This window comes from Clavelina lepadiformis, chromosome 3 (assembly GCF_947623445.1).
Source record: "Clavelina lepadiformis chromosome 3, kaClaLepa1.1, whole genome shotgun sequence".
In the NCBI taxonomy this organism is placed as follows: domain Eukaryota; kingdom Metazoa; phylum Chordata; class Ascidiacea; order Aplousobranchia; family Clavelinidae; genus Clavelina; species Clavelina lepadiformis.
Window position 1 is genome coordinate 4798633 of NC_135242.1, and position 15375 is coordinate 4814007.

The window sequence follows — 15375 nt, forward strand, 5'->3', positions numbered from 1 at the left end:
CGACCTGATGCCAGGAAAAATCAAATCTATTTACGTAGCAACAGGAAGAGACGCCGATCACCATGTTAATTACGAAACGTTTGCGTCCTAACTCTTAAAACATGAAAATAATACAGAAAGATTCGTAATACGTAAGGAAAAGGCTCTCCCATATATCTACTACAACTGCACGGTATCTGTTCTGCACAATTGAACACTCAAATATTTCATATCGTACTGCTACTAAATGTATAGCAAATTTGTCAGCGACTTAATGTTCAAAAGTGTACTGTCTAAGTATGCGCATTCTAAAATCTAGAGCAACGCGTACTTTCGGTACCAATTTGATTTCAATTGATATATTTTTTCCATATCCAAGAAACCGGTTTTCTTTCATAATTCACTGTTGTCAATGGTACACGCAGTCGATTTCGGTATCAGATCACAACGTATCACATATCACATTCACAACGGTGTAGCCCCGTCGTAAAGGTGAAGAAAAAGAACTGCTGGAGCTTGAAGTTTCTTCGCAGTATTCTAGAATAGAATTTTAATGTTCTGGTTGGGAGTTAAATATTCTGGAACAGTTAAGTATTCTTTATTGTGCACGTCCAGTACTACCATACGCAGGTGAATAAGTAAAAAGCCAACGGCTTAAGTGATATACTCTTCAGTGAAAAAACGAAGGAAATTGCAAGAAAAATCGCATAAAACTTGCGTAATTGCATTGAAAAATAAACAATTACGTCATCTAGCCTATGTTCGGTTCCGCATTGCTGACATACGTCACATCCGGACTAACGACGTCTCCAACGACTTGTGTATTGCTAGGCTGACGTGTAAAAAGGTCAGTAAAACTGGGGTAAGCGGTAGAACCGTCTGCAGACGGAGGAGTTGATTGTACGGGGAGATTTGGGCTTACAAGGTCACCAAAGGAGTTGTTGTTATTGTTGGACTGTCTTGCTTGCGCTGTTGTCAGTGTTGTGTCTATTATTGCATCGGTTGTTTCGGCGATGCTCTCTAGCGGCGAGCCATACTCTGACGCTTCAAGTGGCCTTGTGTATATTTCATTCAAGTAGGGTTCGGCTTCTTTGGGTGGAGACAGTTGCTCTTCCAAGAGAGCCGCGACAAAATCCTTGTCGACCTGCAAATAATTTGAATGAATATATTTTAATTAAATATCTATTTTGTTCCTAAACATACGGATTTTCCTTGGTATAAGTCTTAAGACCTACCTCTCTAATGAAATGGAGCTGGGCAAGCTCTTCGGCGAGAATTTCAGAGGTATCCTGTGGCGTAGAGTCACATCGTAACTGTCTGTTTGTTTTGTCTTCAAAGCGAACTTGTATGATTACCTACGGTTGAAAATCGTAAACTTGTAATATTTGTTTTTTTACTACTACCACCTACACTGGGCCTAAAATGACGTCGCATTTTGTAGTGAGGGTCGAACAATAAATAAACAAATACATATAATCAAGTTCAACACAAGCTTTAAGGATTAGTAAGTCAAAGCAACTTTAAGACCGTGTAGCGATGGGCTCGCCGGTAAAAAGGTTTTGCGCAAAGCGGAACACCTCGTCGTTAAGAAGAAAAATTGATCTGTTTTGGTCAAGTCTTATTGGCCACAGTTTCCTGACAACAGTTGGCTGCTTGTCAGAGAGTAAAGAAAAGACCATTCGTCATTATACTGCACTCACATTACAGGGTAGAACTTTAACTGGCACGAGGACATGGACATGGCTGTCATAATACGTCAAAAGACTTGAAAAATTATACATTTTAGCACCGTAGTTAAGCGTTATTGATGTTAATGCATATAATACAGTATTTGATGTCGTTTATGTTTTCCTTACATGGTGGCCCTCTGCGCCGTCCTCTCGGTCAAGATAGCAGCACTGCGCATGAATGATTTTCCTTGTTTCCGGCGGGTCATTCTGTGTGCTCGGTGTTTGACCAGTCCCTTGGCCAATCTCATGCTGGCCGCTCGACTCACTTGGAGACTGAGGTCTTGTCTGTGCTTTAGGGGGCTTCGGCAGTGCAAACGACGTAAGCGGGTAAATCCCGTTTCTGCAAGAAATTGTTTTCATGGTAAAAGTTGGCTCAATAAAACTATATTCCATGGTCATTGGTCAGTGATAAGTGGCATGTTACAGAACTAAGGTATTTACCCTATTATTACAGAAAGCTCTCAGACTCTTGTACAACCACCAAGCAATACAATTAGTTTATTGTTGCTAGTAGGAGGTTTTTCTTCTCGATAGTAGACTATTACCTGACATCTTCCAGGAACTTGTCCACATCAAAAATTCCGATGTCTGCCTCCTTCATGTCCTTTCCAGGGACCCTTGTCGTGGCGAGAATCAAGTCCTTGTTCTTCTCCTTCGACTTGTAAGAGTCAAGCTGAGTTTCCGGCAGAATTTCTACAGCACATAAAAAGTGTAATTATTATGTATACCAGGAATGGGAAACCTTTTTACTACGGAGGACAGTTTGGACTGTAGTATGCGTTGAACGAGCCATGTAAGGTTTTTGAACACTGGTTAAGAGCAAACAACAATATAATTCTCGAGTGAATTGCACTAATTATTACCAACAAAAATCTTGTGGAATGGCTGGAAATGTTCCTATTTGGTGAAGAGTGAGAAGGCTAGATTTATACATATCAATGAGTTTTATTGCAATGCTGCGTTGCTAAGTTGATCAAAAAAAATTGTATAGCGGCAACTTCTAGGCCTGATGAAATTGTTTCACGATCCAGATGTTTCCCGCCATTGATCTATATCATACTGTTAGTGTTCATGTAGTGTGCTTAAGTCACTAAATCGACTAAGAATTGTTTAATGTGCCGCACGTTCCCCACCCTTTATGCCAGTGATTCCCCAAATGTGTGCCGCCACAGATTCTCAGGTGTGCCACGAATCTTTTTGGAATTTTGGAAAAGAACTGTATAAATATTTAAAATAAGGCATGCAGACAAGCATATGCGAAATAAAAAGGCTCTAACTGCTTCAATAGCTGATAAATAAGCACATGTCCAACCAATAAGCACATCCATCGCATTAACACGTGAAAATTAAATTTTTAAAGCAACTTTTCTTCTCTTGTAAGTGTGCCGCGAGCGTTTTATAATTTTCTAGTGTGCCACAAGCTGAAAAAGTTTGGGAACCACTGCTTTATGCATACCATATTGTTCACAGAGCCGACATACTTTCTTCAAGAGGCAAAGTTTGAATAAATTCAAGCAAGATTTTAGTCACCAACATGAAAAATTAGTGGTCATATAGTTATATAATCATAATAACTAATACCTTCACAACAACTAGAAATGGAAAAAAGAGCCACTCTGACATAGAGCTACAACGTTCAACCACAATTACACATTAAGCCAATTTTTATTATTCAATGCAAACCAATACCTTGATTTTTAACAAAAGCATGAGCAGAGAGCAGTTTGAGTGAATGCACCTCAAACAAGACAGGATGTAAAAGCAGTTCTCTTGCTGATGGTCTTTCTGCAGGACTTTTAGATATGCATAACCTGGAACATCAAAATCGGCCCTTAAAACTGAAGCCGCTGTTATGACTAAATTTTCCCAGACATTCATCACAAAGATGGTCTATGTTGTATGTAACTATGTTGTTTTCATTGCATGCATGGCATGGCATGATGGTAAACCAACCTCAATTAAAAGGGCATTTTTATCAATTAAGAGTTCAAACGTTCTTTAAAGGCGTAACATTGCATGGTACCGTATAAAATTCTGCTGCTGTGTGTCATCAAGCATGGTGATGGCGCGCTCAATATCTTCTGTTGTAAGTCGTTTATTGTCACCTACCAGGTGAGTCTTTGGTAATGCCATTTCAAGTGCACATATTCCAAATGAATAAATGTCCACAGCTGGCGTGATGTTTCCTGAGCTCTGGGTATCTAGGAGATAGAGCATGTTTACTAGACAATATTTACCAGCACGAACAAGACATGAAAACACTGAAAGCGGTACTACCTGTACACTCTGGAGCAAAATAATGTAGATTTTTGTGAATTTCAAGGTAGGTCTTCACATGATTCCTTATAGCATCTGGAGCAACTGTATACAGAACACATCAACACCGGTAAAACAATATTTTGCCCTATCTATAATACAGTATATAATAATACACTATACTACAATATCTTAGCACTTAATACGTGACAGCAATAACCTATATAACACCAAAAAGGTGACGTGATTTTCAAATACATGAATGACTGGCCTAGTGGTTTTGTAAAACATTTCACGCAATCTTGCAATTCTTGTGTAGCTAATTAAAAGTAGAGATACTACTGAAACAACAGCTTAAAACACTCAAAATAAATACAATATGGTAAAAGCGTGACTGATTTAGACACAACAATCAGACAACATCCTGCAAATTTAATGTTATCTTAAAGCACTTCAATATAACTGACTCATCACATACCAGATCCAATCTTAAGCAAGCCATTATGCTGGATGAATATAGTATCACACGTCAGGTTGCCATGGACAATTGACGGATGACATCCGTGCAGATAGCTCAGTGCAGAAAGAATTTGTCTACACCTACACACAGTGTTACACACTTCTTAAACAAGGAAGTTTAGTAAGTGAACATATCATAAAAAAATATGTACAGTACAAATGTACAATGCACGGTTGCGAATACTCAATTTCACTTGCACAATCAGCACTTGAATGAACTATGTTGCACAGGCATTAGTACTACTGTGTTTGTACTCTGCAGCATACAGAATAATGTACCATAAACATATATAGATTATATACCATCGTTTCCAGGACTTGGTGCTCTTATATTTATGAATTTCCTTTGTTTTGTTGAGAAACTTTTTCAGGGAACCAGAACTCATGTACTCGGTAATGAAAATAACCTGCAACAGTTGTATAAAAGAGTAACATTAAATAACAGCAAAACTATAAAGATTACTTCCAAAAAACCAAGTAACTACTGGTATATATATATATATGTCTGTAAAATACCGAGGTGCGAAAAATTAATGTTAAGAAAAACCAGTACATTTAATATATATAATAAAAATAATGATATCTACTGTATACATTTTAAATAATCACTTTTATGTGCTAATATCATTATAATAACATTAAAAGTCATTGTAGTTATCATACATATGATCTAATATTAACATCTCATACCCTTGTCTTTTGGGGTTCTTTCTTAGATGAATCTATCCAGTAACGGTGAAATTTTACAATATTTGCATGATCTATGCTTGTCAAGTTATCAAATACGGCCTTGATCTTATCCTGAGAAGAAAAGAATTATTTAGAATATTTTGGTACAATCATAGAAATTGTGATACGATACTAGAATAAGAAAAAAATACAAGGAGAGCTTTAATGGTATAACAATTGACAACTTCCTCTTATTAAAGCAAAAATAAGAAGGGAAGTGCTGGATTTGGCAGGTGACGCAGGCTATTATATCGGCAAATGCTGGTATGGCGTAATATTAACAATCTCGTCACAACAATGGTAACCTCAGTGAACAAGAAATTATAACCCTAAAATACACATTCCCTAAAATGTTGAATAATTTTTTTACAGTAATAGTATAAAATAATTTATCCTAGTTTTAACTAAGGTATAACTAGTTTGCTAAATAAAGGAAAAAAAAACTCTTTAACTTGCGGTCACGACCAATGCAAAAGTTGCAATATAAAATAGACAGTAGCACTAAATTGTTTAACTTCAAATCTTCCAGGATTCATATTAAGCAAAATTTCATCATGACTCTACGAGTATAGTTAAAAAATTGAGTTGGTTGGTACATCATTTTGAAACACACCCTTTACCACAATCTTGCAGATTAACGTATAACTGAAAGTAACCACACAACTTCAGTATGGTAACCCAATCTTTATTCTCCGACTGAGGAAAGCCTTTGCATGACTTAAACTTAAATTGACGATTGACACACTTGTTTTACTATTTACATATTTTGTTTTTGATTTTTTTTGTATCATAAGGCCTGAAATATGAACTGCTTACCAGGAATACTGAACAGGTGCAAGTGTTGTTAATGCCTTGCCTTTAGGCATTACTATGACAGTGCCACCAGGTATCAAACATGGGTTGCATTATTGTGAGCCAGGCGCCCTAATCACTCCACTACAGAGTTTTTTTTATACATTAGTATAATCTACTTACTTACTTCTATTTACTTTTTCAATATATATACATACAAAATGCTAAATATGGATAAAATTTCCTGTAGTTAGAGAGTCATTCCGACATACTTCCTGGGCTTTGTAGCTCTTCCTCTCTGAAAACTGAACTTCATTCCACACAACTTCCATTCCTTCTTCTGAATCCATAGCAAGGTATGCGCAGTCAATGCCGGGCACATTTCTTTGAGAGACCTTGAAATTTTAAGAAGGCTGGTTTGTACAAACAAATCTGCACTGGGATCTCTGTTACAGTTAATGTAGCAATCGTAGCATGAGTAAAGAGACAGATATTTGTGGAACTACTCCTACCTCTTCGTTCCGTTTTAACCATCTACCACATGGACTCTCTTCCAAAATCTCACTTTCATCCTCTTCGCTCTCATGTTCACTCTCCTCAGCTTTCGGAGGACCATCCTTCTCTGACATGATACGGCGTTATGACCGGATCAGATTGAGGAAGAAACTTCCAGCAACAATGCACAAAACACACTATGCTAGAAATATATACACCAGCGGAAAACCCCAGAACACTTTTAAACCTGAATAACAAAACATTGCATTAAGACATAAAATTTCATTATTTTTATCAAAAAGGCACAACCATTTACTGCACTGGAACAAAACATGATGTATATAATCTCTAAGCAGTAAGCGCAAACAACAAATGAAGAAATATACTAAAACATTGTCTATAAACTGTAAAATATTTCTATGAAAGGCAAAATGCGGACAGCAAGCAAAATTGTGTAATAAAATGGCAATAAGAAGTAAGTACCCTGACTGAAGCATGACTTGAAAAACAGGTCATACTGGTATGCAGAAAATAACTCAATTAGCAATGAAGATTACAGGAATGTATTCAAAAACACCTGATTTAGTATAGCATTGTGTAAAGTTACTACCGCATTTGCACAGCTGGTAAGCTTTCGATCTATACTATGAAGTAAACTTGCATATTAATCATGCAAATACCTTTTGATTTGAATTACCTTGTTTCCTTCAAACGCAATGATAATGTTAAAAGACGGAGAGTGCACCATGCAAAGATTTAAAAATATTTAACAACGTATCGATAAACCAGACAATAACTTACAGCATAGTACCATAAACTGAAATGGGACTCCGGTGCAGTTAGTAATATTGTCAGTGTCAAAGTGGGCAATAGAGCATTTTAACAATTACATAAAAAATCGTCAAGCTATTGCACAAATGTTATTAAACATGACACAAGTAACATAAGTGTTAAGTGATAACAAAAAATAAGAACACAAGACTGTAAAAACCAACACATGCCATATGAAAGGCAATTTTACACCTGTAACTGATACTGCATCATCGCAACAAACATGTACCGTACCTAATAGTAGGGCCTTGAATTATCGTAAACAAACAAGTATATTGGTATTTTAAATATATAACTATAAAATAATATAGTTTAAACTAATGAAAGCAACATTGCACATGTCAGTAAAAAGAAGTTGATCACCGGTTAAAACTCATAACAAAACAACATTAACTAATTTGGAAAGTAAAGTTAAGCACTGATAATGTAGATACCACATAATATATACAGCTTTTATACATATATATATATACCAGTACATCTTTTCATATAATAGCTTCTACATCTAATGCTGTGCGCTACAACAAGCTGGTTATTCATTAGCCACTGAATACGGCAGTAGAGTATGTTTCTTCATCTTCGTCAGGTTCTATGTACATTTGGTGTGCATTTGCATCCACATAAAGGTCTTCTTCAACTTCTTCAGGAGAACTTGGTGTTGATGTTTGTTTCAGGTTTGGTAATAATTTGAAAACTGCTGGAGAAATATTGCCAACAACATTTTTCTTGCTTGGTGTGGACGCTGCATGTTTAATTTGTATATTCAACTGTGAGTCTTGCAAAGATTTCTGGTACACATCTCTCCAAGATTTCTTATCGATAACAGCATCACTACCAGCAGACATTTCGACCTTGTTGGAGACAGACTGCAGATTTTCACAAAGCTCTTTTAACTTTGTACATAATGCATCCCTGAAGCTAGTATATGTGAGTATATTGCTAGATGGAAGATTAAAAGAAATAGTTACGCTACATGGAAGATCAAAGGACGTGGCTGGCTGAACTGGCTTTGGTTTAGGTGGAGTCAAAGGTCTGCTTGGAATAGGTTTTATAATTTTATTCATGGCCTGAGTAAAAGGTTTGTCTCTTGGTATTGGTTTTTTGATATCCGGCGGTAATGCCATTGGCGCAGCAATTGAAGGAGGGGGAGGAATGTTTTTCTTTGATTGAAGTTTCTTGAAGGGAGACTTGGGTCTCGATAAGCCTGGTGACAAAGGCCGTACCGGTCGTTGCAGTGGGGGAGGAGAGACTGAAGGAGGTGACGGGATGTTTCTCAAGTCAAGCGTGGTGACCTTCTTATGCTTCCAAAGGGGTGAAGGAGGAGTAGGAGCAAAGTCCAATGGAGCCGAGGAGAATTTCAAACCTGTTGGAGGTTGTGGAGGAGGTTTATCAGGTTGTTTTATTCTTCTTGGAGGAGCTACGGAAGGCAAAGGTGGTGGACATACCCCTGAGTTTTGTTCTGGTGGTAAACCAATTTCATTTTCCTTCTGTCGTTGTAACTTTACAGGACCAACAAACCCGACAAACGAATACTCATCATTTGTGGCTGACACTAGTTTAGCTGAAGACATAAATTTTTTTTCAGATTTTATCCCTTCTAATTTGGCTTTACTTGGTTTAAACAAGCATGTTGAATCGAGAGTCACAAACATGTGCAGGGGCGTTTCTCCAAATACATCCCAATTTTGCGTGCTCAGAGCATTCAAAGCTTTTTTTATGTAAGGCTGGTTTTCTGTTTCAGTGAGAAATGTAGTGGCAGTATTAAGCTCATGCGAGGCACTTTCTACATCTCCAGTAAAAAGGTAAAGAAGTGCAAGGTTTAGCCGTACATCACAGTCATAAACTTTACAAACCATGTTTAACTGTTTATAATGAATAAAAGAATTTCCACGCAAAGCATTATGGCAAGACTTAAAACTATCAATCGCAGCTGCATAGTCTTTCAAATAAGTCTGTGCTACACCTAGCTGGTAATAACCAACTGCTAAATAGTGATCCTTTGCAACACAATCTTTAAAGGCATCTTCGGCTTTGTTGTATTGTTTGAGCTGTAGGTAGCAGCATCCAATGTTGAAGAATATAATAGAAGAAGGTGTTTCTATTTGCTGGAAAATCGCAACAGCTTTTAACCAATCATTCTGTTCACAACTTTCAATCCCTTCTGAATGCAGAAGAACCATTTGCTTTCCAGCCATTTCTTGAAAAAATTGGCACACTTCAATACATGCGCAATTAAAATTATTTTATCGTTGTATACAAATAAAATTAACCAGTTATGACTTACTAGACCAGTCTGTAAAAATACATTATTAGTGTAGGGCGTAGGCAAATAGCTCATTTATACACGCCACAAGCGCAAACTGTACAGTTTGGCCAACGCAAAACAACACCAATTTAAATGCATTTTATGGAATGACAAAATGAGAAAAGTTGGCAATGGCATCACAATCTTAAGCATCTTTGGACTGAAAAAAGTTGTTACTAGACTTAAACAATGCAATTGTTCCTCACAGCTTGATTCATGGTTACCAGAGCCAAGACTGTGGAGTTTTGCATTAGCATAGGCGCACTCAATACTGTTTTCCACCAACTACAGTGCCTTGGCACATTTTAGGTGGGAAACTTTGCACTTATTTATTTACACATAGGCCTAGCTTATGTACACCCAATTTTCAACTCATTCAGAGATTTAATTGGTGGAACTGGATAACTTAAATTACGCAACCCAGGTACCTACATGTCTAAGCATTTTTACACAACCTAACTTGTCATTTTCGGTTGGGTCTGTCAGCTTAATTGCGGCCACACTCTGTATATGCGGTGTCTGACTTTGCATCAAAATTCTGCAAAAAATAAACAAATTACAAAAAATTAGTTAAAAAAAATGACATTTATATACTGCCTAAAAACGCTGTCCATATAGAATTATAGATTATTGATCCAAAATCTCACGTTTGTAGCTAAAGTAAAAGTTGAGTTATAATGCAACAAACACATGCACGTCGAAAGCTGACCTCAGGCAGACTGTCAACTCCAAAACCACTTTTTTTGGCCAATAATGGAAACACTGTCAAAACCCAAGTAAAACCTGCTCTTTTTCACTCAAATTTCTCCTGCTTCTTTCTCATTGTTTTTCCTTTAACTCCTGAAGGTTTCAGCAACTTATTTTCACTATTTTTCAAGATATTTTCATTCTATTTCAACCTACTCAGGGTTTCAGCAAAGCCTCGGTATGCGGACATAGACTATCTCCATGTAAAGTTGTGGCACTCACTGCAAGCTGCATAAGATCTAGCCTAGGAATACTTTGGCTTTTATTTTAAGTTACATAAAGAAGTTTGTTTAAAAGAATTTAGTGAATAAGCAAAGCATGACGTTTACTCTCAGGCTTAATTTTTATTTTTTTGCAATGTTTTTTTCACCTAAAAGTTTATGGACACGATTCCGTAATAAAATAATGAACACAAAAAAACTATCGTGTAAAATTAACTAGGATTTTTATAAGATTTTCTGTAAGCAAAAACGGTTTAATACTCTCTAGTCCAGGCATGCCCAACATACGGCCCGCGGGCCGCATGCGGCCCGCGAAACCTTTTCATGCGGCCCGCGAGATATTCCGTGATTTCGCTCATTCAGGCATTTTCTCCACGGTTACAGTTACATAATCAACGAATCCGATGCTTTACCGCCGCTAAGCGTTAAAAACAACTAGATACTGTAGTGCGAGAGGCAACCGTCTCTTAATGACAGTAACCATCTTCTCAACGATATCTCTTATTCAACGGTTAATCGGTCACATTATATAAAGTAGGCTACACGTTAGTTACAACAACGTTAGCACGCGGCCCGCGAAAAATATTTTTTCGCTAAAACGGCCCGTGTACTGTTTTGAGTTGTGCATGCCTGCTCTAGTCCTTCAGCGACAACAGCATGTAAAGGCTGCAAGCCATCTAGAGAAAAGGATTGCAATGTATCGCCATATGATAGTCTATTTCCTATAATTTCTTTGCTCTGCCACATTCTTTATTAATGGATTCAGGAGGTCAATTGTTCATTCAGGCGAAGTCCAGCGAAATACAAAGCGAGTCCATGTCGGAACACGAAGATATCGGCGAAGCAGAAAAGAAATCTATGTCGGACCGCGACAATGGAGGCTACATCTGACTCCACATAATGTTGAAGGCTGCGTGAACATCTCGACGTCGCACTTGCTCGGAAGAGCGAACAACAGATAAAACGAAAGAATTTCTTTCTGGGATAGATTGATGACGAACTCGTGCAACTGTATTTACTTTCACAACTACTTAGCTTATGAAGCTAATGGTAACTGTAAACAAATTAATTATTTGCGCAGAAAATAATAATACGTTTGCTCAAAACTTGCAGCGATCCGCTTTACCCCACCTATGCGGGGTGAGGTGGATTATTAGAGGTGTTTTTAAATGAAATAAAATATGCAAGAAAAGTTAGCAATCAATAAAGAATAACATCAAAAATTAGTGAAATAGTTCACTTTTATAACAAAAAAAAACACTTGCTTTGCTTAAATGAGTGAAGTGTAATGGTTTAAGCGTTAGATGGTCCGCTTTACCCAGTCTTTCCCTACTGTATAGACCTGTCATGATTTATTTTCAGTATTTATTCTTAATCTTCTTACAAGCTATCGCCAAAAGTATTCATAGATTGAAACTGTTGTATTTTTGCGCGCAAATTAAACCATGCATTTAGCACGAACTACAAGCAGAATGTAATAGCATTTCGTTAGCTTGGAATATAACGACTAAAATCTACGGGAACTGGTCATCTACTGAGCTACACAGAGTAATCTTTGTGTTTGCACTGCAATTACTTTGGCGCGTATGTTTTGGCGAAGACCGGTAAGATGAACAATACTACGACAAGTGTTTAACATTAATACCAATATACACTTACAGACAGTTACTAAAATGGGTTATAATTTAACAGTAAAAATTAAAGCCATGGGTTTCGGAAGTCAAACTGCAAAAACCCAAGCCTTGCTTTAAAAGTATTAACTTTTTTAACTTTCAGTAAAATGTAGGCCTATAACCTGAAAACGTTTGGATAAGCGTCAAATGCCATAGGTGTCAGCAAAAAAGAAATGCTGGAAAAATATAACTCGAATACAGGAGCTGTCCGGCTATCACGCGATTGCTTACACGGGCAGTGAAGAAAATTAAAAATTTAGCGTGACATATACGGGAATAATAAGAACGCAAACGATTCTAAAGTACTGTAATTATAATGCACGTCTAAAACAATGATCCGACAATCGATGAAAGTAACTTTGATTACACGTAAAATTATTATGAGACTTCTGATTAAATTCGACACACTTCGCTCGTTCTGATCAAGGGAACTACTTTGAAATTGGAAGTGACGTCATCAGTATGAACTATTCGCCCTCTGATGACGATTCCGACGAGGAACCAGTGACGCCGTTTCCGACCACAGTCTGCTTGACCTCGCGTGACACTTCGATGACGTGGTTCCCTTCCGGGGAAACTTCAACCTTGGGTGCGGGCAAAGAAACCTGAAAATATTTGCAAAACATTTCGATGGATTCTGAATAAAACAATATTCCAGGATAAAGTTTGAATGCAAGGAAAGTTTTATTAATACTACTCCTGTTGCAGCACAGCAGTACCCCAAAAAATATACTTTGTACAATGATAAACCTATAGAGCTAACGACATCAGCTATCTACCACTTACCTCGTTAGGTTCATTGGTTTCAATAACAATGGTGCGTGTAATGGTGGTTGTATTGATTTGTTCATTATATTCATATTTTTTTTCGTCAACGTTTGGTTTGGCGGGTTCAGTGTCGTCGGGTGAGTTCTGAAATCAAAAGCAAACGACTTGGAAAACCCTAGTTTTGTTGGAAGTAAGTAAGAAACCAATGGAAGTGAAAACTGCGGTTGTCATAGGGCCGGATATCCAGGGATTTTACACAAACCTCATTTTCTGAAGCAGCTTTTTCTTCCTTCACGTTCACTGGAGAACTTTCTTCCTCCTCCTTTTCATCTTCTGATGATGACGTACTCTCTTGACCTTTAGCAGTCTTACTTTCTTCCTCTGGTGAAGTTGCACTGTTAGCATCATCAACATTTTCTGCAGGAGACTTCTCATCGTCAGGCTGATGTCGCTCACTATCAGATGCAGTGATTGCATCTTCATCAAGAGCTGGTTCTTTTTCTTCATCATCTGAGGACGATGAGCGTCTTCGTGCTTTTGCGTCACTTTTCTTCTCTGTCACTGAGATTTCTTGCATTCCAACATTCGAAACTTGGCTTGAATCCTCAACAAACACATCCGCAGTTGTATCTGAAAGAAGTTGAGTGATGTGTGTTGAAATGGTTAATTTTGTTATCAAGACTGACGCTGCAGTTCGAAACCAAACTTAACTTCCAATTCTACGAACCTGTTTTAGTTTTCTCCACGTCAGATGATGAGGCGGAAGAAATGGACGAATGAGACCTGGATCGTACTTTTTCCTCCACGTCATCTCTAAAAACAAAGTGTCAGTTGCACAAAGATGAAACCGAAAGTCATTTGTGGATGCACAATAAAAAAACCAATGGGCTAACCTTTTCACATGAACAGCTTCATCGTCTTTGTCATCCTTTGATTCTTCCTCATCTGAAAGAATTATTTATGCATAATTAATTGAATCCTCTAACAACTGTCGAGGAGCTTATATGCTATCGCAATGATTACTACGTATAAGTTATAAAGAGCCACATAACCTCTCACCTTCCTCATGAACGTAGATAAAATGGGGTTTATCCAGATCGTCTTCATCTTCTATCCCAGTATTAGGAGCAGACAAAAGCGAACCATCAACATCATCATGAGCCAATTCGTTGTAGGCCTAGGGTTTAAAAAGAACACGTGTCAAGTTCACTGCTGTATAGTTCAAAAGAAACGTAACTGTGTGCCAAATTGAGCAAATATTTCAAGTTAAAATTTAAATAAGTTTAGTACAGACATAATGCAACTATTGGTAAGAAAAATGCATTTCTTGCATTCTGACGTTTGATGCATACCTTGGTAGCTGGAGTTGACGTCGACAGTTTCTGCTGCTTCCCTTTGGGTGGGAATGGATAGGGTGAGCTGACATGACCGGGGGTAGGAAATGGGGAACCAAGCTCGTGAGAAAGAGCACCGAAAGCTGTAAGAATGGACAAGAATTTACAAATTGTAGATACAACACCATTGTAGTTGTATACTTACTTACATACTTAAACATACTTTGAGAGAAGTGCGTAGGATAATTGTAGAATGTTTGAAATGCCTAGATTTAACTGAACTTACCAGTAGCATCGTGTTTGTCCATGTGTATTGATGGTTCTATGTTGTCTTCAAAGTGAAACACAGGATCTTCAAGCAACGCTACCAAATCCTTCCGGTTTATTTCACGTAATGCGTCTCCAAGAGTCGAGTCTAAAATCATTATCAAGGTCTTTACACTGGAGAATTTTTTCCCTTCCAGTGGAGTAATCACCCTAGAAATCCGAACGATGCTTTATCTACCTGTTGCTTCATCTCCTCTTGCATTTATCCACATCCTCATCATAGCTTTGCTTTGTTCTCCAGGACTACGTCCGCTGTTCTGCTTCTGAACTTTCCACACATCATCGGGGGTGAGTCCGAGAGCAACAGCCAACTGTGGCCATTGGATGCCAAGTTGGGATGCAACAGCTTCATGTTGTTTGTTCAGAGGCTTCCCTTCTGTTGTAGTAACTGCGAGGAACAGATTTGATTGGTTAAAAGTTGTTCATAGAGCTTTGATGTCAACAAAGCGCGCAAATCGCTGACATAACGTTGCCTACATAGAAATTTACAGTTTCTTGAAATTACAGTTGTTTTATATGGTTTCGAATACCAATGATTTTGATAATGGAGCCACAGACTATGCCAAACACAAGATGATATTCAACACAAAACAAATTAACTACAGCTTTATTCCCTAAAACTGCTGCACTCACGCACAAGAAGGCTTTTACAATGTACCATCTAATAAT

General features: G+C 37.7%; 3 protein-coding genes across 13 annotated transcripts in view; all 3 read right to left on the reverse strand.

Moving 5' to 3' along the window:
• Positions 1-561: 561 nt before the first annotated feature.
• Positions 562-6751, reverse strand: LOC143449274 (nuclear receptor-binding protein-like). Its single transcript, XM_076949394.1, has 12 exons — positions 6518-6751; positions 6278-6400; positions 5175-5285; positions 4788-4891; positions 4444-4565; positions 3987-4070; positions 3733-3910; positions 3399-3520; positions 2255-2402; positions 1836-2049; positions 1215-1334; positions 562-1123 (listed from the first exon to the last, which is right to left on the reverse strand). The coding sequence occupies exons 1-12, from the start codon at positions 6632-6634 to the stop codon at positions 731-733; spliced, it is 1836 nt and encodes a 611-aa protein (XP_076805509.1). The 5' UTR covers positions 6635-6751; the 3' UTR covers positions 562-730.
• Positions 6748-9645, reverse strand: LOC143449275 (uncharacterized). The gene has a single exon (XM_076949395.1). It carries the CDS (start codon positions 9524-9526, stop codon positions 7871-7873), a length of 1656 nt encoding a protein of 551 aa, XP_076805510.1. The 5' UTR covers positions 9527-9645; the 3' UTR covers positions 6748-7870.
• Positions 9646-12010: 2365 nt separating this feature from the next.
• Positions 12011-15375, reverse strand: part of LOC143448417 (uncharacterized) — a 41634-nt gene continuing 38269 nt past the window's right edge. For 10 of the 11 annotated variants that reach the window (XM_076948160.1, XM_076948158.1, XM_076948157.1 and 7 more), the window contains 9 exons: positions 14885-15094; positions 14666-14794; positions 14398-14522; positions 14105-14222; positions 13939-13990; positions 13773-13858; positions 13308-13675; positions 13064-13189; positions 12011-12882 (listed from right to left, as the gene is read on the reverse strand). In XM_076948160.1, coding sequence (XP_076804275.1) covers positions 12745-12882; positions 13064-13189; positions 13308-13675; positions 13773-13858; positions 13939-13990; positions 14105-14222; positions 14398-14522; positions 14666-14794; positions 14885-15094 — 1352 coding nt within the window. In that variant the 3' untranslated portion in view covers positions 12011-12744. The remainder of the gene's footprint in view (positions 12883-13063; positions 13190-13307; positions 13676-13772; positions 13859-13938; positions 13991-14104; positions 14223-14397; positions 14523-14665; positions 14795-14884; positions 15095-15375) is intronic. The other variant, XM_076948154.1, reaches the window with a different exon arrangement.